This window comes from Equus caballus, chromosome 1, assembly GCF_041296265.1.
Source record: "Equus caballus isolate H_3958 breed thoroughbred chromosome 1, TB-T2T, whole genome shotgun sequence".
NCBI classification, from domain to species: Eukaryota; Metazoa; Chordata; class Mammalia; order Perissodactyla; family Equidae; genus Equus; species Equus caballus.
Genome location: NC_091684.1, coordinates 87066798 through 87091914, shown reverse-complemented (window position 1 = coordinate 87091914; position 25117 = coordinate 87066798). Strand labels below are relative to the sequence as shown.

The following is a 25117-nucleotide window of genomic DNA, read 5'->3' as shown; positions in this document are numbered from 1 at the left end:
TATAAATATATATATGTATTTACACACATTTCTCTCTCTCTTTCTCTCTCTCTCTCTCTCTCTCTCTATATATATATATATATCTCCTATTGGTTCTGTTTCTCTGGTGAACTCTGACTAAAATAGACCAGCTCGTACCCTGCACGGCTTGCTCACATTACAAGGATGACCAGACTCCAGGCTGCCAGCACAGCTATGGTCCATGTGTGGCAACCCCCGGAATTGTGCATTGCACAACCTGCGTGACTTTACGCTGCCACCTGAGCTCTCATCTCCCAGCTCAACAACCTTTAGGACTGTCCATGGAGCCCCCCACTTCCCCACCTCACCTTCTCTCCGAGGGCCATGTCCTCAGTACTCACAGATATGGCAATGACCTACCAACTCCAAGTGTCCCCAACATCTTACCCCCAGGCACACAGTGGAAGCCGTCTCCCTGATATCCAGGTTTGCACTGGCAAGTGAAGGAACCTGGAGTGTTGTAGCAGAAGGCGTCAGGGTGACATCGGCTTGGCTGGCATTCGTCCACGTCTGCAAAACAGCCACCAAGCCCAGGGACAATGAGATTTCCTCTGGAGTTCATAGTTTACACAATAATTTAAGCCACTTGCTCAATGCTGTGGGACAGTGTTTCTGATCTTGGAACAGTGATTTAGAACTCACTAAACCTTAATTATCAAAATATTAACTCACTTCTTAATTTCTACCTCGTGCATTTACAAATGTGTTTCACTTTGATAATAATGTTCTCATAAAAAATCAAGCTTGCAAAAGGAAAACAGGATTCTTTTGCATCATAAAATGACCCTTCTCAGCATAAATGAGAGCTTTAAAATTGTCTGAGAGTTTGGAGACAGATTATTAACAGCTTGTCAGAAAAACCTCAGCGACAAGAGAAAATTCACATGTTCAGCAATGAAGACAAAGTATCAGAAATTATAATCTATCTTAGAAAAGCTTGGACTTTTCAGAAACAATCTATGGTATAATGTGAAGTAATTTTGCAAACCAAGGGACTGTGATACTGTGTTCACAGTTATCTTACCTAAAATCATTGTTAAGATCCTCCTGGCAGCCAATGATGGGCTGATCTCAGGCCTGGAAGAATTCTGTGGGCTCATTTATTCTCTGACTCTGCAATCACTTATTCACTAAGAGGACTTCACTTCTCTTGCAGCAGGTTAGAGCAGGCCAGGTGAATGACTAGATACACATATCTTGTTAAATAAAAGCCTGGACTTCAACCTTCATATATGCAAGGATCATTTGTCTTTTTGTGAAAATAGACACAAAAAGACAAATAGTCTGCTTGGTTCCCAGCAGACAGCTGGTGTTTAATTGTTGCTTGTATAAGCAAGTCACACGGCATCAAATAGTAGGGGGAGGCCAAGTGTCTTCCCCAATGAGAACAGCCCCCCAAAGGAAACCCAAAGTTCAAACTACTAGAGAGATACAAAATGCAGCCCCTTTACCCCGTAGAGTTGAGAGAATAATTCTCTTAAATTCGGTGGTGAGTGGGTAACATGCACGTGATAAGTACCACCTAGGGAATTTTTTCAGGCTACACAGAGAACACCCAGAGCAACTTCGCACCTTGGCAGGCTCGGCCATCCCCAGAGAAGCCTGGCAAACAGGAACAGGTGTAGGAGGAGCCGCCCGTGTAGATACACTGGGCCCGCTGGGGTATGTCACAGTCGTGGAGGCCACTCGCGCAGTAGTTGATGGGGCGTTCGTCCACGACAGCTTCAAACAAGAGAGTGACACAGTGTTTGGAAGGGAGTCCCCTGAACGGCCCCGGTGCCCTTCCAAACTCCCGCCACACCAGCAGTGTGGTCCACTGGGGCGACTGTACCTGGACCCCAACCTCCAGGCATCTCTTCAGGCTTCACCCCTGCTCCCCACTGGGCTGTACCCCAGGCTCCCCTCCCGTTTCCTCCCACCCAGATTCTGCCTCTGCATAGTCTCCACAGACTCACACCCGGTCGGTCATCCAGCCTGGCTTTCCACCTCAGTTTCACCCCAGGGCTCTGTCTCAGCCACTCTCCATACCAGGTCCCCATAACCCAACCGTCCCTTCATCTGCATGTGGATGTGGACCATCTGAAAGTGGACGTGCTTCCTACGGCAACTCTGTTGGTGGAGCGTTTGGAGCTAAGGATCTGAGACCTCTGCGGTGTCTTTAACCTTGGCCCACTGGGAAGGTGGAACAGCCACTACAAATGGCAAAGTCAAAGTCACCCACTTCCCACCAAAGAAGGAGAAATAAACCTTTCCAGGTCAATGAGACAGGCTTGGTAGAAAGGCTGTGGGCCTTTGGGGTAGGAAGCCCTGGGTTTCTACCAGGTATACGTGTCCCCCACGTGGCTTTGGGTAAATCATATAACTTCTTGGAGCCTCTCTGGAGAGTAAGAATTACTTCCAGCATGCCAAGCACAGGCAGGCCCAGTAAATGGGACTATTATTTTCTAAAGGGTCCTGATGATAGAATTCATGGAGTGAGGGCTTATGAAGCGGGGGAGTGACAGAGCTAGTCAATAATACCCCATCTTCTGCTTCAAGATGGAAGCCAAGGGCTGAAGTCTAGGAGGTGATTTCCAATGGCTGGTTCAGTTTCTCTGGGGTTCCAAGGTAGAACTCAACTGTTTGGAGTTGCAAAGGTGACTTTTAAAGCTTCTTTAAGAAGAAAATCATTTTGGCATGGAAAATGGTCTTATATAAGAAAAAGCATGGGGCTGGCCCTGTGGCTGAGTGCTTAAGTTCACACGCTCCACTTCAGTGGCCCAGGAATGGAGGGGCAAGTTTTGGAAAGGAGAGAAAACTGGGCTCAAAATACGAAGTAAAAATTAATGGGGGCAGTACTGTGGCCTATTGGTTAAATTTAGTGCACTCCATTTCAGTGGCCCAGGTTTGGCTCCCGGGCACAGACCGGGAGTCAGTGGCCATGCTGTGGTGGTGACCCACATACAAAATAGAGGAAGATCAGCACAGATGTTAGCTCAGGACCAATCTTCCTCAGGAAAAAAAAATCAATTACAATTACAATTAAATTGTAAGTTGGGGTTGCACTTTTCTAGCTCCTTCCCTTCTGAAGAGAACCTTGAAAAAGGATGGTGCCCTGAGCCAGAATGAGCAGAGCAGGGTGGCCAGCTCTGAGATGCTGCCACCCACCTGACGGTGGTCCCTGAGAGACACCTGTAGGCTGACTGGGCCAGGAAATGAGGCAACAAGGGAGAAGGAAGGAGATGTCAAGAGGGAAGGACAAACCAAGGGAGTGAAGTCACGCATCATAGGGAGAGAAGCGGGCAGGGAATAAAGAGTCGAGTGGTTTCATACAGCCTCTAATTACTTTAAGTTCTGAGAATAAGATCACAAAAATGAATGCTTTACAATGATTTCTCCTAACATTGTGACAGGCAAGGGAGGGGGAATGGGAACACTGGGGGAGGCACGACTAAAGCCTAGGCCCAGCCCTGTTCCTGCCCTGACAGATGGGCAGGTGCACGGTGTGTGCGCTGCACAAGGATGCCCATGTGAGGACTCAGTGGGATCTCAAATTTCCCCACGCTCCATCCACCAGGCCACGTATCATAGGGCCGTGTCCACTCAGAGAGAGTGTCTACGTCTTCACATAAAGGTGATTTACGGGCAAGCCGAGGCCGACTTTCCTTGGTGTAAACACACTTCGCACATTCCGATTAGCTGTAAAAGTTTCACCCAGTGGAAAAGAGAAAGTCACAGGCTTACAGAAAATGCCAAATATGGAAGTCCACAAAGCAGAGTTGGATATGTAGAAAACGAAAGGTGGGAGGTCGGGACAGAGGACAAGAGTCTGCCCACGTCTCCCTAATGTCCTCATTGGCAGTTCCTGAGGCATCTCCATGGGACACAGTAAACCCATGATCCAGTCTAATCACCCCATTTACAGGCGAGGAACTGAGGCCAGAGAGGTTAAGTGTCTTCCTCAAAATCAAATGCCTAGGAGTAGACATTTGCACACCACTTGTCTTGCACCCCACTCTGCCCCTCCAGTGAGTGTGGACATCAGGAATGGTTGGATACAGAAGCCCAGGACATCATGCCTCACACACATCTGACCCAGGACTGCACATTTCACCACCCAAAGGGTAAAGGATCCATTACCCAAATTTGAGCTGAAATGTAATGTAAATGGTGCTGCCCTGAAAAATAAACCTTTGAATCTCCTTCATCTCAAAAAGTAAAGAACACAGAAATTGTTATTCTCTACTAAAAAAAAAAAGGTAGGAGTAACTTTAGCAGAGCTGAAATCTCGACTCTGTGCAAAGGGGACTGGCTTCGCTAAATTCACAGATGTTTGGGTCATACTCAAAATATGAGAACTGCTTGTTCCCTCCCGCCCTCAAGGCACCACCTCACCCTGGGACCTCGGCGGCCTCATCTGAGCAAACAGATAGATGGAGCAAACAGAAAGTATGCTAGGGTTTAGTAAACAGCAAGGAAGGGGCAAGGAGACGGTTCACTATGCAGTAAAACAGGAATCTGATTGAAATTGGGAAGAAATGTGGAGTTCAGATGGCCCATTCAGCACGCTGCCCTCTAGACCTGGAAATCCACAAGAATCTTTGCACTTAAAACTCTTGCAACTAACAGGTCAAAGTGCAGCACTAGGAAAAAGTGGAAAAATTTAAACCATCTGGCTCTTTGTGGTTGGCCCGACATCATCACCACAAAAAGCATCATCATCCTAAAGCATAATTAGCCAATTTAATAGCCTCAACTCACTTAACTCCGGTAAGGCCAGGAAGTTATGCTGCTACTCGTGGCTTCTAAAATTGAAATCCATAAACAGAATGGACCAAAATGGAAATTTACATATAAATCAACAAAATTTTACTCTAAAGCAGGTAATGAGACAAGCGCATATAAGGTGGTTCCTCCACATGAACCCCAAGGCCACCAGCTATAAAGAGAAACAAGTCTAATTGTTTTAATAGCTATTAAAAGAATAACGAAAAGAATTAAAAAGTTTCATAAGAAGGAGATGTAATGCAAAAGCTCGTAATAGGCGAGGTGACGGTCTTACTAGCGTAGACGACGACATTCCTTATTCCTTGTCCATGTGACTTTCCAGGTAGTTGGAGGGAAGGAACAAAATCTGATTCATCTTGGTAAAGTGCCCTGCCCCACACAGAAGCCGGCACCTTCCATTGAAGCCAGGACAATCACCTGGGCAATGCCTTTTATACAGGCACTGACATGCACCCTGTGAATAAACGCTTTGAAAGGTCACCCAGAGAACTTACCCACACAGGTTCCCTCCTCTGAAAACCGATGGCCCTCCACACACTCACAGCGGAAGGTTCCCGGGTGGTTATTGCAGATCGCGTGGCTCCCACACACCGAGGGCTGTTCTAAACACTCATCGATATCTACAGCAAGTTTTCAAAAGATGCAGACTTTTAAAAAAACTTCTTCAAACATCACTAAGTAAAATAAAATAGAAAGCATTTTGGCCTGTGGATGGACAATTTTAAAACAAATGTTTCTATATTCCAAAAGTCGTGTTAAATAAGATTTTCTTTCTGTGCCTCACTTTAGAGAGTGGTCCCAGGCCCTCCTCCTAAGTACCCGTGTGCTCCCCCACCTCTCCCGGAGCCAGCTGCTGAGCCTGGGGCCCGCTAACATCCGACTGGCAAATACTTGTTAGGAAGATGTACAGACAAGTGTCCAGACTCTGAATAAGGTTCCGAAACTACACAGCATATTTAAACATGCCTTGTTCAGAAATATTACCTTTCTCCAATGACAGTTACAAAGAAAAGCTGAACAATTTAAAGCCTAAGTGTGAATTTTGGAATATCTGGAGCTGACTGCACTAAAAGGAAAGCCATTGAATCATAAGATTGTAAATGAGCTAGTGGGGTGATGTCCCCTCACAGAACAACACTACAGCCACTATATGGGATATTATGGAACCCAAAAACCTATGCTTTGGAGCTGGACATAGCTAAATTCAAATCCTGCCTCCTTTAGTTACAGCTCGTGTGGTCTTGGGCAAGTTACCTAACTATTCAGCCTCAGTTTCCCTGTTGGTAAATACACATAATACTATTCATCTTGAGAGGTTCTTCTAAGGGTTACAAAATGGATGTAAGCCAGAGGAACACCTAGCATGCTCAAAAAATGTAGCTATTATTATAATTTTTAGGGATTCATCCTACACCACAAGCCATGGGGACAGATTTGGCCAATTCTAGAAACATGGCCCTCAGATGGCCACTAGGCATTGGGGCCAGTCTGTGGCTACCACTACAGGAAGGCTGGTGGCCCAGACAAGAAACCAAGCTAACCTGTCATTACCCTGGTTACCTGACCACTGATGGATGGTAAGTTGGTAAGGTCCTTCCTTGCCAAGCTTATTCTCAGAGTGTACACAGTTACTTCTGTCATTTCTAGAACTCTAAGACGCCGATAAGGAGGAGTTCATAATGGCTGAGACCACACAACTCCTCTCCCCATCTCAACCACCCCTCCTTAATGCCCTAATGGGAATCTTTCACATTCGGGAGACAAAAGCTCACGCGTACGCCTCCGATGGGCAATCTAGCCAGTCTCTCCACCGGTGAGACAAATGCCCTGCTGGCTTATTGGACAACACTGCACAAGACAAGCATTTTTGCCACACCAGCTGCATGGTTTGACCTATAGCCAGGCAAAACCCAAACCCAATGGTATCCAGCTTCTTGAAAATATACTGCAATGTACGTTTCTGTGAAATGTTTAAGATACAAGATCTCGCACAAGGAGACTGCTCCAGGCACAGCTGTAAGGTTATGGAACAAAGCCCTCCCAAGGCAGCCTCTTCCATGGGCTGGCGCTGCGGTGGGTGTGGGGGCTATTCAGCAAGCGTGGACTTTACACTCCATCCACCAGCTGCTGCTCCAACAGCATGCGAGAAAAAGATCATCTGGCTTCCACTGTCTCTGCGCCACAACTCTCAGAAGACACTCCCGGCACAGATGTCTGGACACGCCATGCAGACTGCAGGGCTCCACGGCTCACACTCAAGTGCCAGAGCACAGAGCACAGAGCAACAGTTTTCAGTCAAAGGGACAGAACAAAATCACCAGGGGAACTTTTCCGAATTCCATTCCCCCCGGAAGGTTTATGGAAAGGGAAGCTGTGTGTTTCAAAAAAGCTTCTTAGGTGACTAGAAGGGTGCGTGGCCCTCACACCCTACCTGGAGAGCCACTGGAAAATAGGACCTGGGGGCCCACGGGATCAGGGAGCGGATGGTCCCCTACCACAACCTCCACCTCCATGCAGGTCTACACATATAATCCAAGCTGGGCGACCCCTTTTCTTCAGAGCTAGACCTAGCAATTTCCCCGCTAAGATCTCATCGTGCTTACAGTTTAGAAATTCTTCCTAATGTCTTATTTAAATCCTCCCTTCCGTAAACTGAGGATAAGACTTTAATCCTTTCTTTGGTGGAAGTAGTGAATTGGTGATAACTGTTCCTCATAAAATATCACAATATCTGTTTGAAGATTATTGTTCTTATTATTCAACATCGAGTCAACCTCTTCTCTGGGGAGAGATTTCCTTTCATATAAATCATTCTCTACCCCAATAGGAAAATCCTGGATTATTCTTGTAATTACTGCTTCCTTTCTGATTGTTTTCCAGAGTGGCTACTTTTCACATATTTCCAACAACTCTTAAGTTTCTCCAATTTGTCCCTTTTCTAAAGATCAGGCTCTTTAAGAAGGAGAGTCTCATGGCTGAGTTGTTAAATGCCTTGTGTGTACTCAAAATTACTCAGCGAGAGATTATCCAAAACTCTCTCCACAGACTCCCAACTGAGAAATCTACGAAGCCATTCTGCCAGGCTCCAGAGCTCTGTGAGCCACCCGGAAGTCTTCTCCTAATTACCCTGGAGGCTCGCTCTGCGGTGTCTAACCAACACCGGCCTTGTTTGGGATGTCATCTATCATTATATCAGCGTCATGCACACTGAATTACAAAGGCTCATCCTCATTCTCTTCTAAGGCACTTTCCAGGTCAAAATAATACATGAAGTGATCTGCTTAATGCAATTTCCTATCATCAGCCTAGTGTCTCAATGCATTAACACTTTGGAGCACGTTCTAGTGACCCGGAACAAAACGTAGCCTGACTGGGAATATACCCACATTCCATGGCGCTAATCTGCCGGAACGAGGACTAACCATAGGACAAAGGCAAGTCCACACACGACCACCTGTCTTCCCGGGTGAGGACCTCAGAGGGTTTTCTCTGATAGCAACAGATTACAGAAAGCATGACTGGTCATGCTTTGTGAAGGGAAGCAAGCACTCCCACTATGACAAGCTCCGACCCCAAGAGTGGACTTAGCCAGGGTGGGGTTCAGCAGCAGCGCACTGCGGTAGCTCCATGTTGGACTAAGCTTCGATTGGCTTAGGAAATTGACACAGGGCTACATAAAGGCTAAGGAGGTGCAGGCTTCTGCTGGAGAAATGAGGGAGCCCCATCCTTGCCTGGTGTGCATCGCATCTTCATGGCCCAGGGAGGGCTCCGCTCACACACACAAAGTATCATGCTGCTTCAAACTGGCCTCAGCCAATTCAGCCATTTGAGGCCGTTGGGCTCTTTGGGGAAATCTGGGGAACTCTGATGATCAGAGGTGAGTGGGAACTATGTCCCCTCCCCAGTGGTATGGTACAAGGAAAGTGAGTCTCGGATTGAATTCTAGCACATGTACAAAGTTATCAGTAAGCTGGCTAAGCAACGGTGCAGCCTGCTCCTGTAAGCGAAGTCCCTGCTCTCCATCAGGTCAGACGTTCCAGTGAGCATCTCACCTGAAGTTTCACCCTGAAGCAATTACAGCAACACCCCACAGCAGGATCTGCTAACCTTCACGGTAAATCAGCACACCAAATCTGCCATTAATTGGAGGCACTGGATTCCAGACCCAAGGCATCCTTCCCAAATTCAAGGCTGCTGGGCTCCCTAGATTCTTACCCCAGGCCTTAAAGGGGGCTGCTCATCTTTCTGGCCAAACATATGTGCGGACACACGTCACGAGGGAATCTTACTTCTGGCATTCCTTACATTCATCAGTGAGCCGTCTGCTGCAGATTTAGGACATTCGTGCACTAGTGGCCTCTGCTGTCTGGACTCTTCACTGAGTCAGGAGTCAACTAACTGCCCCTTGGTAGTGGGTTAAAATTTAGTAAGAAACATATAAATATCAAGCCATCTATGTGAAATTATTTAAAGTTAAACTATAAGTAATAAAATCAGTGCCATGAGAAAGCACAGTAATATACTGGCTTGAGTCAGAGACTCAAATTGCAATGTTTCAATGTCACTGGCTCACTTTAATGAGCCTCAATTTTCTCATCTGTAAATATAGGAATGAACTTCCTACCCATTAGGATGGCCACTATCAAAAAAACCCCAAAAAAACAAGTGTTGGCATGGAAAAGGAGAAATTGCAACCTTTGTGTAATGGCGGTGGGAATGTAAAATGGTGCAGTCACTATGGAAGACAGAGTGGCAGGTCCTCAAAAAATCAAATATAGCATTACCATAGGATCCAGCAATTCCACTTCTTGTAATATACCGAAAAGAACTGAAAGCAAGGACTCAAACATTGATATTCGTGCACCCATGTTCATAGCAGCATTATTCACAATAGCCAAAGAATTGAATCAGCCCAAGTGTCCATAGACAGATGAATGGATTGAAAAAAATGGAGTATACACATGCAATGGACTATTATTCAGCCTTCAAAAGGAAGGAAATTGTGACACATGCTACAACGTGGACGAACCGTGAGGACATTATGCTGAGTGAAATAAGCCAGTCACAAAAGGACAAATACGTATGATTCCACACATACAAGGTACCCAGAGTAGTCAAATTCAGAGACAGAAAATAGAAAGGTGGTTACCAGGGGCTGGGGGGAAGGCAAATGGGAAGCTGCTGCTTAACGGGAATAGAGTTTCAGTTCTGCAAGAGGAAAAGAGTTCTGGAGATGGATGGTGGTGACGGTTGCATGACAATGCAAATGAACTCGATGTTGCTGAACTGTACACTTAAAATGGTTAAAATGTTAAACTTTATGTTATATGTATTTTACCACAATTAAAAATAATTTTAAAAAGACAGAATTGAAAGAACCTATCTCATCAGAGATGGTTCAACTCAACTTGATTCAATTCAAATTAAATGAGACGGTGTTTGTGAAGTGCTTAACAGACAGCGCCTGGGTCCGTGACAGTTACTGTCATCTTGTTAGTGTTATAAACAGTGCTGACTTTAGCTTCCCTGTAAACCTGTGTGTTCTTAAGGTGAAGTGGAGTGTGGCCTTATACATCCTACTCTGTTGCTCAGAGTCAGTGCATCTGATCAGATGAAAGAAAAGGGCAGGAACCCACATTACCAAGGGAACACCGAGTGCGGGGCTTAAACAGCCCGGGCATGGCCTGCCCACCAGGATGTACCTCACCCGTGCTTCCTCGCCTCACCCAGCTCTCTGCTTTACAGAGTCTGGATAATTCCTCCTAGGCTGTTTCCCCCAGCCCCTACAAGTCACAACTGATGGCCATACCAGAGCAGGTCCGCCCGTCTCCTCGGAAGCCGATGGAGCACTCGCAGGTGAACTGTGTCCCGGGGCCGGGGCGGCAGGCCGCGTTGGTGTCACAGCCATGAGTGCCGATGTAGCAAGGATTCTGAAGCGCATCAGGGGAGCCATCTGTGAAGGCAGAGCCATTGAAACCAAGTGAGTATTCAGAAAGTCTTGCAGGTTTCCTCCTTCCACAGAAAGTAAGGCATAGCTGATGACCAGGAGAGCAGCAGGGGTCCTGGAACAGGAAACCAGCCGACTCCTGTGTCACCCTGGGGCAGGATCAGCAAACTACATCCCTCTAGACTGATGCCTGTTTTTGTTAATAAAGTTTTACTGGAAACCAGCCACACCTACTCACTTGCATACGGTCTGTGGCCACTTTTGTGCTACCATGGCAGAACTGAGATCTTGTGGCAGACACTGTATAGCTAGCAAAATCTAAAATATTTACTCTATGGCCTTTTAAGCAAAAGATGCGCCAACCTCTGCTGCCTAGAGCTACAGTTGTCAAAGGAGGGAGAAAGGCACCTGCCCTCCTTCTGCTTTTTGGAGTCAAGCAAGGACAACCTTGGGCAGCTGGAGAAGCGACCTGGATATGGAAGGAGAACCATAAATAACTGAAAAAGAGAAAGATCTTAACATCCAGACTCAAAATACACAGAACCCCTGGGGCTTTAAGATTTGGATGACGTGAAATCTGAGACAGATGTCATGCTAGCTCCCAAAATGCCAGCTCCTTCCATGCAGCCAGAAGCACCGAGAGACCAGACCTCAGCACTGCGATGTGCTGTCACACGGCAGAGAGCACACGTTCCTTTCAAGGCTGAGTATCAGAGTGTTTGAAGTGCCTTGCCAAAACCAGCTGTCGCCTTTGGATGGTCCACTCTGTAACTCAACGAGTTAGCACTCTTTGCTCTAGCCCAAAACGGATAATGAAGAAGCCTTAGGTTAGCAGAACAGAGACAGGTAGTTTTCTAAGAATCATAGATGGCAAGACATTTATTTCTGCCAGGAGATATTTTAGCATAATTTTCTTCTTCCCGAGAGATGAAAAACAACACGTCAAAGGGCACAGAGACAGATGTGCCGGCACATACATGATGCCCAATCTGAGCTGCCATCTCTTACCCCTCACAGGACCGATGGAGTTGCTTAGAGCATAGCGCAAGATCCTCTCTTCCTGGTTGTACAGGACAAACACGCTGTCCACCGAGAGCTGCTGGGTGCTGGGCAGGGCCAGCTGGGAGTCGTCGTGGGTGCACTCCTGGAAGGTGATGGTCTGGCGCCACTGGTAAGTGTGGACGTGTGAAGGGGCAGCGCCATCTCGCTCGGGCTCCGTCACGGTGTATTCCCGGGTGGAGGAGGATGTGATCACTGGGATGGGGAAGAAGGAGGGAGACGAGGCGGGGAGACAAAGGAGAGATCTTAAGGATGCAAGGGGCTTAATCAAGGGCTTTAAAACCAGCCGCAGTATTCCCTGCCCACAATGCTACCAGACGAGGGATCAGATGGAATGGGTCAAATAAGGCCATTTATCTCTGTGTTGGGACTCACTCCACTCATAGATTTCCCATGCTATTCTTGGTGTTACTCGCATTAGTAATACTTATTGCTTTTTCTCATCAGGTGCTTCTCTGTAAGTTCCTAAGCCGCCCAGAATCAACCCAGAGATTAAGGTCTGGTGGAAAGAGCACATACGTGGCAGGAGATACACCTGAATTCAGGCGGCACCATCACTCACAAGCTGTGTGATCACAGGGCCGGTGACTAACTTCTTTAGCCTCAATTTCTTTTACAACATGGATGGGGTGAGGATAAGATAATGTAAGTAAAACTTCTGGAATCAAGCAGGCTAATACTATCATTAAGATAAACTATCGTTTATGAAGCATTTACCACATGACTAGCAGAGCGCTAACTGCTTTATGTAGGCTATCTCACTTAGGATTCAAGAAATAGTGGTGGCTATGTATAACCCTAGATTAAGCAGTTTTCTGATATTAAAAAGTGAGACATTAAATGGGTTTCAGTAGCCAGTTTCTGGAAAATTACTACTGTGAGCAAACCTCAGTAGGGGAGAAGAGAGGCGGTCTGCCCCACTTAGCCATACGACAAAACTCTCAGCTTCCTATTTTTAAAAAAAGGATGAAAGACTCTTTATATTTGTGTGCTCTGCTGTAGTTCATAATAAAAGCCAGAGGATAAATAAAAGATTAGTGTAAGCTGCCTCTTGTCCAGCTCCCACGTGCTGGGCTGCCAGAAACACCATCTGGTCGCAGGCTGACTGCAGACTGGGGTCCCGTCCATTCCATCTCCGATGCACTCACTCTCCTCCCCCACAGTTAAGCCATGAAGCCTTGGTAATTGGTACAAACTTTCTAGACGGCAATTTAAAAAGAGCCTTTAAAAAGTTCCTACTGTTTGACTCAGCACTTCTTTTTCTAGGAATTAAGTCAGAAAAGAATCAGAGATTTGGTCAAGATTTATGACAAACATGGTCATTTCAACTCATTAAGAGGACAAATTGGAAATAACCTAAGCTTTAAAAACAGAGTAGTTTAACTTAATAGCCACACAATAGAATTGTATGGATTCATTTAAAAGTGTTTTCAAAGCCTACCTAATGAAATATAAAATATTCATGATTTGTCTTTAATTGGAAAAGTGAAGATATAATAATGTGGTATGATTGCAATTTTATTTAAATAAAAACTATGCACCTGACTGGACATTATATAATAGTATCGCATCAATGTTAAATTTCCTGATTTCGATCATCGTACTGTGGCCATGTAAGAGAATGTTTTGTACTTAGGAAAAACATGTCAAGTATTTAGAGGGTGAACGATCATGATGTCTACAACTTACTCTTAAATATACATATATATGTATATATGAGTGAGAAAGAATGATACAGTAAATGTGGCAAAATGTTAACAATTGTTGAACCTGGGTAAATGGTGCTAAAATTGTGCTATTTTCAACTTTTCTGTAAGTTTGAAATTATTTAAAATAAAAAGTTAACTATATATACATGTATATTATAACAAAATTATATTACTTGATTTTGAAATTACATAATATGTTGAGATATTTATATTGGGATATTATATATATGTTGGGATATTTTATACATATATACAGAGAAAAGGCTGAAAGGAAATACATTTAAAGTGAACAATAATGTCCTGATTTTACGACTGTAAGTTACACTTATTCTCTCTTTGGCACTAAATTCTCTCTGATGAGTGTGCACTGTCTATAATCAGTGGAAAGGTGACACTAATAAGGTCTCATCCATGTATTTCCCTCTGGAAGCCCAGGTGAGTGCACCCGTCCCGGCCGCGGCAGGCTCACCCCCGCGGGAGTAGTGGTAGAGCTCTGTGTAGGGCTCGATGTGCACCGAGGAGCCGAATGGGATCTGCGGCACGTGGCCCTCCAGCTCCGTGTCGATGGTCAGGTGTCCGTGCTCGTCGATGCCGCTGAACTGCTGCTTAATCACCAGCTTGCCCGGGTGCCCCACAAAGGTCACCTCGGCCTGGCGGGTGAACTCGCCCCCTGGAAAGCAAGGTCAGTCCGTCACTTTGGGGTCAGAGAAGACGCCCTCATGCCTGCCCTGGACTCACAGTGCTGCACCATGAAGTGGGGGTGGGCCCACACCTCCTCTGCAGATGCTTCAGTGTGATTGATAGAAATGGGGCTGGTGACACTGAGGACAGAGCTGGGATATCCATGTGGCCCAACTGAGTCATGCACAGAGGAGAGAAGCTGCTTCCCAGCTACACAGCAGCATCTGAGATGGGCTGGCTCAGGCGTAGTGTTGGGAAAAGCAGGGGCCTGGGGTTTGACTCCAACTGTGCCCAGTACTGCTTGGGTGAACTTGAACAAGCTACTTAACCCCACTGAGCCTCCATTTCCTGATGATAAAAAATGGGATACAATCTATCTTGTGGGAATTAGATGAGATAAAGTATGCTAAAAAGTGCTCTGCCAAATGTGAATGGCTCCCAGATGTCATTTAAGGTGATGACTGTTATAACAGCTAAGCCCTGCTCAGGATTGGTGAGTTCAAGGCAAACCGTCACCAGAACCAGAAACCACCCTGGGAGCAGGAATTCCCTGTGCTCTGTGCAGAGCAGCAGCCCCAGACAGGCAGAAAAAATATTTCCCCCTTCTTCCAGCTTCTTCCCTTTCCCATGTTTGCACGCTCCCATTACAACAGGGGCTGGCAAACTAGGGCCCCAGGGCTAAATCTGGTCAGCAGCCCTGGAGCCAAGAATAGTCTTTACATTTTACAATTTTTTTTAAAAAAGTCAAAAGAATATTTCATGATAGGTGAAAATGATATGAAATTTAAATTTCAGTGCCCGTTAACAAAGTTTCATTGATGACAGTCACGCTCATTCTTTTGCCTATTATCTCTGTTGAGCAGTTGCAACATAGATGGTATAGCCTAAAATGTTTAGACAAAGCTTAAAATATGTACTATCTGGCCCTTTGCAGAAGAAGTTTGACAACTCCTGCTTTACAGTATGCAAGTTCCAGGCAGATACCCAACTGATAACACAAGTCCTGAGGCAGTTAGAAAGGACTGTGGTAGAAACAAAGAGGCGCTATGCAGGCAATTTGTAAAGACTCTCTCAGCCCTGCTGAAGTTGATGTATGTTACAAAGTATCACCAAGGCAAATTAACCCACATACAAGGCAACACGCATGTAAAAAGCTATGGAGGGAAGGAGTAGGGTAGGTGGGTCTGACTGCAAAGTTCAACTATGTCAGCAAAGGAAAGAGCGTGTTTGCACTAGAACATGAACATGGTTATAATACGCAGGATATATATGCCTGAGGGATACGGAGAAAAAACATTAGGCCATAAATTAGCATATCTTACGGGTAAGTTCACCCTTTTTCAAATATATAGCCCCTCCTTTCTTAAAATGGCCACGCTTCAGGAAGTCGTGCATTTACGTGCTATAACTTTTGGAGGGTTACCCGTGTAAAGCCTGCAGACCCTGCTTTCAGCAGTGTTTCCACAAAAGCCGTGGCTGAGGCTCCAGCGAGGCTGCTGGTGGTGGAGAAGGCAGATCCCGGTGGTCGGAGGCAGGGCTATGTACCTGCCTCCCAGCATAACAGACTCCAGGTCCTGGAAGTGGTTGGAGGTGAAGGACACAAGCTCCTCCACCCGAGCTGCCCCCAGGAAAGGGCCTCGAGCACGCACAGGTGGACTGGCCTCGGCAGAGCATGCGGGAGGCCACGCTACTCAGGGAAATGTCCCCCGACCATCTGCCTGCACGTCCACTAAAGACTGAACAGGACACAGTCTCTAAGAAGCTCCAAGAAAACTCAGGTTTCCTAAGACTCATGGGGATTATGTTTATCAGGCTTAATTTAGCTAGAAATGACAGGTTCTTTTTCTCCGAGCAGATACTGAAGAAATGTCAAATATCACTTTCAGACTGGTTTGGAATTTGGAGGCAGGCTTGATAAACAGAAGGAGGGAAGCTGTGAGCCGCACACTTTGGGTTGTAAGGATATGAGACGACATCATTTGCTCTGCCGGAGACTTCTAAATCTCCACCATGAAATTGCTCCCTGATCAAAACGCAATTCTAGACAGTCTTAGCTCACATATATTAGTGAAAAAATTATTGATAATTTTACCTCAACATCTTACTTCTGTAGCCAAAAAATACTTATCAGTAAGTTGCCTGCAGACATGGAGTTCCCTTTCATTTACTCCCGGGTCCCCCAGGCACAACTGTGTGGCCCATTAATGTTAATGTCTGACATAAACTACCTGTGATGCTGAACCCATTCTTGAATCCATCTTGCTCCACTGCAAACATCCATCCAATGATGCCTCCAACAGGGGCCAGAGGAAGCAGAGAATACCCAACAGTCTCGGGAATGGTGCTGATGGCTGTGTAGGAGCGCCCGTGGTTCATCACCACATAGGAGTGGAGGTCGGTGTTCTCGAAGACGATGGGGACCTGGCTGTTCCCCACGAAGATCCTTCCTTTCACCTTGCCATTAACTCGCTGGGGGGAACCTGAGCAGGGAACAAAGAAAGAAGCCAGCCTTTCAAAAAAGAATAACATGTCTGATAGGAGCTGTACCTATAAAGCAAAGAGGCCAAACAGCGCTGGGGTAAAGAGTTTGGGGATAAGCGAAAGTGGTTGTTCTTCCCAAGAAGACAGTACCTACAACTGTGGCCATGAGCCTTAGAAATTTCAACGTCCTGTCCCTCTTCCATGCTGATTGACAATGGACAGCATGAAAGCAGCTCCAGTGGGAGCCATCGTGTGATGGAGGAACTTCAGGGGAAATAAAATAATCTCAGGAGAAGAACAGCATCACTGGTCATCTAGAACTAGGTGATTATATATTTGACAGCTTTTGAGAGTATAAAGGACAGCACGAGTAATTTCATTGGGACAACGGGGCTAAACTGGATGGTCCCGGAAATCGGGGACATTTGGTTGACTAATCTAAAATACATCTTAATAAGCATCTCTGGCTCCAATATAGTCCTATTACCCAGGGTTGGGACGCCAGTCTGAGTCCTGGAGCTTCATCCAGCCCAAGCCAGAGCAGGCCCGGGCATGGAAGACATCATAGGCCACACAACATGCCCTCTGACCCAGGACCAGCTTGTGGACTGGAGTGTTTGTTGTGGATTGTTTCATTTAGACAACTGGGAAAGATGTGAAACCTACTGTGGCAAATTTAAAGGCTTTCTTCATAAATTGCCAGATAATATATGTAGGATACTGTTTTTGTTTTTAAAATTACCTTAATAATAAATGTCAGCTTATACCTATGGGAAAATATCTGAAGAGATGTACAGAAAATTGTTAACAGTGGTTCAGTCAGGGCAATTTGGTGAACTTTCATTTTCTATACTATACATACTCCAACTCTTAGGTATATAACCAAAAGAATAGAAAATATGTGTCTGTAAAAAAACATGTACATGAATGTTATTAGCAGAATTATTCATAACAGCCAAAATGGGAAACCACACAAATGTCCACCAATTGATGAATGGAACACAATGTGGTATGTCCATGCAATGGAATATTATTTAGCTAGAAAAAAGGAGTGAAGTACTGATACATGTTAAAACATAGACAAACCTTGAAAACATTAAGTGAAAGAAATCAAACACAAAAGGCCACAAATTGCACAGTTCCATTTATATGAATTGTCCAGAATAGGAATACCCATATTGACAGAAAGTAGATTAGCTATGGACAGGGGCCGAGGGACTCCGGGGGAAGTGAGAGTGCTAATGGATATAGGGTTTCTTTCTGGAGCGATGGAAATATTTTAAAATTAGATAGAGGTGATAGCTGCACATCTTAGTGAAAATACTAAAAACCACCAAATGGTATACTTTAAACAAGTGTGTTAGTTCTATCTTTAAAAAAAACTGAAGGAAGAGGTAAATGTCACCTTGGACTGCTCAGGTTTGATGCAGAATTAAATTCTATCAGTTATTGATTGTATACATCTTGTTTTTCTTCCTAGATGACAAATTACTAGGGACAGGACTTTCACACCCAACTCCCTCGCTCAGTCTCAGCAAGTTCTCAGGAAAGTTTGTTGAATAACCCTGGACAGACAGGCTCACACCTGGGCGCCATCACCCACGTTCTGAAGAGCTTTGCCGCGTTCGATGTGTCCAAGCTGCTGAACAGGGTCATGGAGAAGCCAAGGCATGCTCAACACACAGAATATTTCTGCTCTCAAACTGTGTCATTACACTGGGGAATGCTGTGAAGTTAGAAGACTAATATCGAAAAAATGCATCTCCCAAACAATTGCAGAAACAAGCAGGAAAGCCAAGTTAAGGAAAGCAAACACATTTTTTTCTCCCAAACTTTGACCTATAAAAATGTTTCAAAAGCAGCAAGAATCCAACAAATACTTAAACCACAAAACTATTACGGGGCGTGTATATAATATCATTACGTAGCAGAAAAGCTTGGCACATCTGAGCTTGCCACCAAACCCAAACGTCTCAGCATTTCCAGCTCTGATATTTGACGTGGAAAGAGCTAATGAGGTTGCTCTTGAGAAGAAGCTTTCATTGTAGATTTTGGAAGCTTCTCCCTGGGTGAGAAAAGTAGAAAAGCCCAATCTAAAACAAAGGAGCAAAGGCACACCCCCTGGGGTGGTGGGATTGAGAAGAAAACAGAAAACACATAAACATCCTCAAAAATTAAAAGTACACAAAATTTCCTTTCATTGCTGAAGATAATATTTAACAAAACTCACTTTATCTAATTGTGGCCCAGAAAGAAACTATTTTTTTTTCTAGCAAATTAAAATAACTGATTTAACTATAGCTATGGCAAGGGATCTGAAAAACAGAAAACATTCCTCCAACGCAGTCTTATTTATTAGGCAAATTCTGCAAAGCAACTGCGGCTCTTCATTAAACACAGAAGGAAAACGACTGGTGAGAAGTGAGGTGACTTGGCGTCTGAAGGAACACAGGTTCAGTACGGTGGGGTTCTTGTTGTTTTTATTTTAATTCCAGTTTATGGCCCTGGACTCCCACTGGTCTCACTCTCTGAGTAAACCAATATCCTGACCACCTAGACTTTCACTGAGAAGATTCTTCTGACCTCTGAGGACATCAAGCCTCGCTGGTCCTTTGGGGGCAGAACTCAGAACTGATGTCAGCCCACAGCTGCATCCGTGTTGGACTTGGCCCCACAATGGGTTTGGTGCTCTAAAATTAACTGTGGTGCCCCCCTTATGCTCTGCCATTACCATGCTGTGATTTCAGGGCCAGAGGAAAGGAAAACCCGAGGGAAAGGGGGACTGGAACAGATTCCACCCACTACAAACTTTGGTCTACACCAGCCCACAGTGGCCCTGCTGAGGCTAATAACCAGTAGGATAGTCAAGTCTGTGAGTGAGACCAAATAAGAGGTTTGAAAGAAACTGAGGACAATGAGAGGCGTTAACAATTCCTGGTCCAGGCTGCATCAGTTCAACACTTCAGCCTTTGTCTCAGGCGAGGGGCACTCGTGAAGATGGGCTCCCAATGGCAGTCATCTCAGAGATGGAGAAACAGCACAGGAAAGAAGGAGACCTCGCCTTATTAGAAAATGGGCATTCTCTGAGGAACGCCCATTGGAGAAGTATGAGGAAGAATAGAGAATGAGAGAATCAGTATCCTCATCCCACTAAAAACACTCCCCACCTTTAGAGATCCGGGTAAGGCAACCTTTGCAAACAAGTACCCAGACAAAAAGTCCACTCCTCCTCCTTCTCCCCACGGAAACTGAACACATCGAAGCAAGTACCTTCTGCAACACACTGCCGGCCATTCCCCGTGTAGCCTGCAACACAGCTGCAGCAGAAGCCCGTAGTGAAGTCCCTGCATTCTGCATGCACGGAGCACTGGTGTCGGTTGTTGGCACATGTCTGGCGGGAATGCGTGTTGTAGCTGAAAACTGCCCAGAGAAAACACAGCACACCTGTAAATGCTTCACAGGACTGGGGTCCAGGGGCTTCAACACATTGTGCATCCAAAGCCTTGCAGGAATTCCCATCTGCTTAGGCAGTTCAGGGGCAGGACTCACAACCTGAGGCTACTTATATACAGTCATGCATCACTTCATGAGGGGGATATGTTCTGAGAAATGTGCCGTTAAGCGATTTCCTCGTTGTGCGAACATCCTAGAGTGCACTTACACAGACCTAGATGGTACAGCCTACTGCACACCTTGGCTACATGTACTAACATGGGACCACCGTCATATGTGCGGGCCGTCTGTTGTTGACCAACACGTCCCTATGTGGCACATGACTATAGTGTGGTGGCTCCATGACTCAAATCACCAAGGCAAATGGGTCTAAAAGGAGCTTGAGAAATCATAATGGTGAATTACTTAAAAATGCTATAATCCAAGGTAGTCAGTGTCACTGAGTCCATATTAGGTTACAGCCATGCAAAATCAATCTTAATATGATGTCCATCTAATATAGTCAGAAAGATCAGCTTCACATTTTGGGGGGACCTTAAAATATTTTTTTTTACTCTTTTTTTATTGTGGTAAAATATATATATAACATAAAATTTGCCATTTTAATGACCTTAAAATATTTTAAAACCCATTTGCCCCTTTCTTCTCCCTGGAGTATAACACAGAAGCTCTTACGCTGAAAAGCTGATTAGAAATAATTCCTAAGTAACACCTAGTCTAAAAGCCTTTGACACAAGAAACAAAAAGAATTTCTCCCTATTTCAAATTTCTACTGCCCAGGTTCATTTTATAAAAATTATGAACTAGCTCATTAACCTTAATCCAGAGCAAATTAATTTGGAATGAAGTTCAAAAGCACAGAGGGGATGCATTTTTAGAGGAGATAATGATCCAATTTATAATTGACTGTTATGGGCGAAGATAAAAGTAAAGTTTAGCTCAGATAGATTCAATTAGTCCTACATATGCAGAATTTCCAGTGGGCATAAAGATGGCGTTTGGAGCCAAGAACACTTGGGCCTTGAGCTGAACACATGTGACCCCACGGATTGCTTCATCCCAGCTGTGGGCCCAGCCCCAGTGGGTCCCTTATGGCCTGTGTATCTGTGGGTGACTGCTCACATAACACCAGGAATGCATTGCTGGCTACAGAAGACACTGACCTTTCTAATAAAAACAGTGAAATAACTAGGATAAGAGGGACATAAAAACATCTGTTTAAGACACATTTTGGGTTCAAATTTAGGCTTTTCTCAGTACCAAGTCATACACCACCATAAGCTGTTGGGGCCAGATATGATCCCATTTCAAAGTGATGGCTTCACGAATGAGAATTTCAGAGACAGGGTAAAAAGCAGGATGCGATTCAAATCTGAACACCTGCAAGTAAACCTACCCCACACAGCTGGGGGAGATCACTCAGAAACCCAGCTATAAGAGCAGAGTGCCACGCGCTAAGAGACGTCAGCATCACCCCAGGAAATCCAGGGTGCGGTGTGTGTAGGGGAGCCCTGAGACATGAGCCCTGTCCGCATCGCGCCACTAAAGCGAATCTTCTCCATTTCTGTGCCACAGAAGTGAGTAAGCAGACTACCCCGGCCACGAGATCCTGTCCATGCTTTGGGATACTCAATAAGAACAAACATTTATGCCTATTGCTATGAGACAGATCAGAACAAGTAAGGAGAAATAAAAATGAGTGAATAATGTAGAATGGAGTAGATTTTTCTGAAGGCCTTATGATAATTTCATAGGAGAAGCAGTAAAGAGTCATAGTAAACATCTTCAAAGGCTTGGCCCATCCCATTTATATGGATCTCAGTGGATTATATGTCAACCAGAAGAGCAAAAAATAACGAACACTGTTTAGTTTGAATGTCTTTCATAAGACAAATCAAAGCATGCTGGGGTTCAAATGGTTTTCCCTCAAAATGTAGCAAAAATCTGATATAATATGGTTGACTAGAAGATATTGTACTTTAAACTTATCTTTAAAAAGGGGATCTACTTATTTTGTATTTTTAAATCTTCACAAAGCAACTCTGAAACTGACAGGACCTGGGAGGAAAAATAATCAACCATTCTCCTTCCAAAACCAAGAGGAAATACAAGTCAAAGATAAACTGCGTAAATAGCCAAAGGAACTTCTAAAATGTTTTTTCAGGTGGGTGAATAGATTTCTGATCTCAGAAGTCACAAATAAGAAAATCTGACTTTCAAAATAATTCTAAAGCACTTTTCTCTCTAAAACAGACAAAAAGGAATAATAGGAAACTTGAAAGAGGACACACTCCACAGTTTCCATAACTACAGCCCTAGTCCCAAAAGACCACCACTTGGAGTCTCTGAGGCCATTGGGCCCAGCCACCAACGTTCTGAAGCTGGGAGGTCCCACCCCCATTTCTCTGGGCTCTCATCCTTACAAACCACCATGTAATACACACAACCAACACCCCTTCAGTCTCCTCCGTCTGGAAACCCGTGTCCAAGAGCACACCAACTGCAACTTAAACGGCCTTACCAACTCCTGTTTCCTCAACTTCATCCACATCTATGACCTGTGGGTGTTGCTGGGGAAATCTCTCCACCGGCAACTGGAAAGACCTGGTCCTCTCTGTGGGAGGCCCCGGGGGTCTCTCGGTAGCCAGGTGGCGGGGGGAGAGGACACTGGGCCTATTGTGTGTGCCAGTGTCTCCCCTTCTTGGAGTCTCATAGGGGAAGGATGTGGTGCCTACATCCTCCAGGCCCAGATGTGTCACTGAGTCATAATCTTCATCGTCATATTCTGTTCCATCATCAAGTCCGAGGTTCACGTCTGAAGATATCACGCCGCTGGCTGTGGCTGGACTTCCAATCTCAAACACCCAGACACCCTGCTGCCCAGAGTTGCTGCTCCTACAAGGAAGGACAGACTTCTTAGAAACAGGCCAGCAACCCACAAACAACCCCCACTAACCAAGCAGAAGGAGCCCTGGGGGTCTGTGTCAATTTGAAACCCATCGCCTGCTTCTGCCTACAGCCAAGGCTGGAGGGTGAGAGAGCAGACATGGTCATGTCTGGTCATCACAGAGCTGAGACCATCCAGTGAGGTTGTATCCGAATGAGTAGAACACTAGCAAAGGCTTACGCTCAGCCATTTGAGAGGTGCGTTCCAGGGACACTGCCAGGCCTTAAAATGTGACTTATACTAATCGCTGGTCATACGCCCTACCGTATGAGTAACCTGGTGACTGGAGTCATTCATATTCTCCGTTATTCTCTTTCCATGGCATGGTGTGATATAATAAGAAATGTATATTTGGTCTTTGTCTTGGGCACACAGCTCCTAAAATCCTTGTAATCTCTGGAACGATGAGTGTCTTTTTGTATGCTATGAGATTACCGGTGGCTGGAGACTCTAGATAGCTTCAGGAGTGGGGCGGGTCACTAGAAAGACCAAGATGATTGGAGGGTTGGAATTTTCAGCCCCGTGCCCTGACTTCCAGGGAGGGAAGAGGGGTCAGAGACTGAGTTAATCACCAATGGCCAATGATTTAACCAATCACGTCTGCTTAATAAAAACCCCTAAACGATGAGGTTGGGAGAGGTTTTGGGTTGGTGAACGCATCGAGGCGCTGGGAGGGTAGTGCACCGCAGAGGGCATGGAAGCTCCGCGTCTGGATCCCTCCCATACCTTGCCCTATGCATCTCTTCTGTTCGGCTGTTCCTGAGCTGTATTCTTTATAATAAACTAGTAACAGTAAGTAAAGTGTTTTCCTGAGTTCTATAAGCCATCCTAGCAAATTATCAAACCTGAGCAGGGGGCCATGGGAACACCCAATTTACAGCTGGTTGATCAGAAGTACAGGTGGCAACCTGGGACTTGTGACTGGCATCTGAAGTAGGGGCACTCTGATGGGACTGAGCCCCTAACTTGTGGGGTCTGTGCTAACTCAAGGCAATTAGTGTCAGACTTAAATTGAATTGTAGGACACCCAGTTGGTGTCAGAAGTGTTCTAAGTGAAAACAGTACAGACATGGCTTATTAGAAATCGTAACTCTATTAACTATGACTCTTGGACAGGTCTCAGTTTACCTTTTTATGCTCAAGGGTGTAATGAAATGCAAATGAGATTCAGAATCTAAAGGCATTTTATTATTGTAAAATACAATAGAATAACCCTAACCTCTACTCTTTGCTCCCTTTTTACTATTATGTGTCTGTGTTCCTATCAGAAATTAAGTAAAATCACCAGATTACACGATAGAAAGAAAGGACATACATTACTCGGTGAAGATCACTGAGCGAAAAATTGGGGTGGGATGGGGGATGAGGAATCAAGAAAGTCCTGCAGAAACCGAATCTAATCGATCTGTCTGCCCGGGACCTCAGTGAAGGCAGTGGTGGGCAGAGCTTGCTTGCACCGGCTCATGAGAGCCGGTTGTTAAATTTTAGCAGTTTTGCAAGCCAGTTATTAAACACAGCCATTGTAAAAAGTTAAACTATATAAACTTACAGTTAACTAAATTATATTAAAAACAAAGGCAGTAAATACTCAAAACATCGCATCTGAATTCTTTTACTATTATCTATGCTTTTGAAGTTATTTGAGTCTACTGCATCTGTATGGTGAGAATACTATATAGTGGTTCATCTTTCCTCAACTCCACGTTGAGCAACATGACAAGAGTATCCGGAAACTGGCCATGGTAGGAGTATTTACACCATGGAAATAGGCAGATGCTGTAATGAGGGCTTCCCCCACCTCCGCAAAGCCAGTAGTTAAGCGTTTATGAGCCCACCGTTAAGTAAAGGGCAGAGGAGTTTTAGACTCAGTTTGACAACAGGAAATTGGGAGGAGGCTCTTTCTTTATTTTTAAAAGAATAATGGGAGAGGAAAGATTTTAATTTTAGAAAAGCAGTCTGAGCTTTCTCTCCTTTTGCCAAATTCTACAAAACTGCCTGTTTCTGTTGTAAGAATTTCTCCCCTGGTCAACGTGGGGGGAAAAGGGTTTTCTC

General features: G+C 45.0%; 1 protein-coding gene across 2 annotated transcripts in view; it reads right to left on the bottom strand.

Annotated features, from left to right (window-relative positions):
* NID1 (nidogen 1) overlaps positions 1-25117 on the bottom strand; it is a 77637-nt gene that overhangs the window by 29925 nt on the left and 22595 nt on the right. For both annotated transcript variants that reach the window (XM_001916503.6, XM_070264416.1), the window contains 9 exons: positions 22640-23013; positions 19936-20085; positions 16413-16664; positions 13973-14173; positions 11744-11989; positions 10598-10741; positions 5283-5408; positions 1594-1743; positions 409-531 (listed from right to left, as the gene is read on the bottom strand). In XM_001916503.6, coding sequence (XP_001916538.4) covers positions 409-531; positions 1594-1743; positions 5283-5408; positions 10598-10741; positions 11744-11989; positions 13973-14173; positions 16413-16664; positions 19936-20085; positions 22640-23013 — 1766 coding nt within the window. The remainder of the gene's footprint in view (positions 1-408; positions 532-1593; positions 1744-5282; positions 5409-10597; positions 10742-11743; positions 11990-13972; positions 14174-16412; positions 16665-19935; positions 20086-22639; positions 23014-25117) is intronic.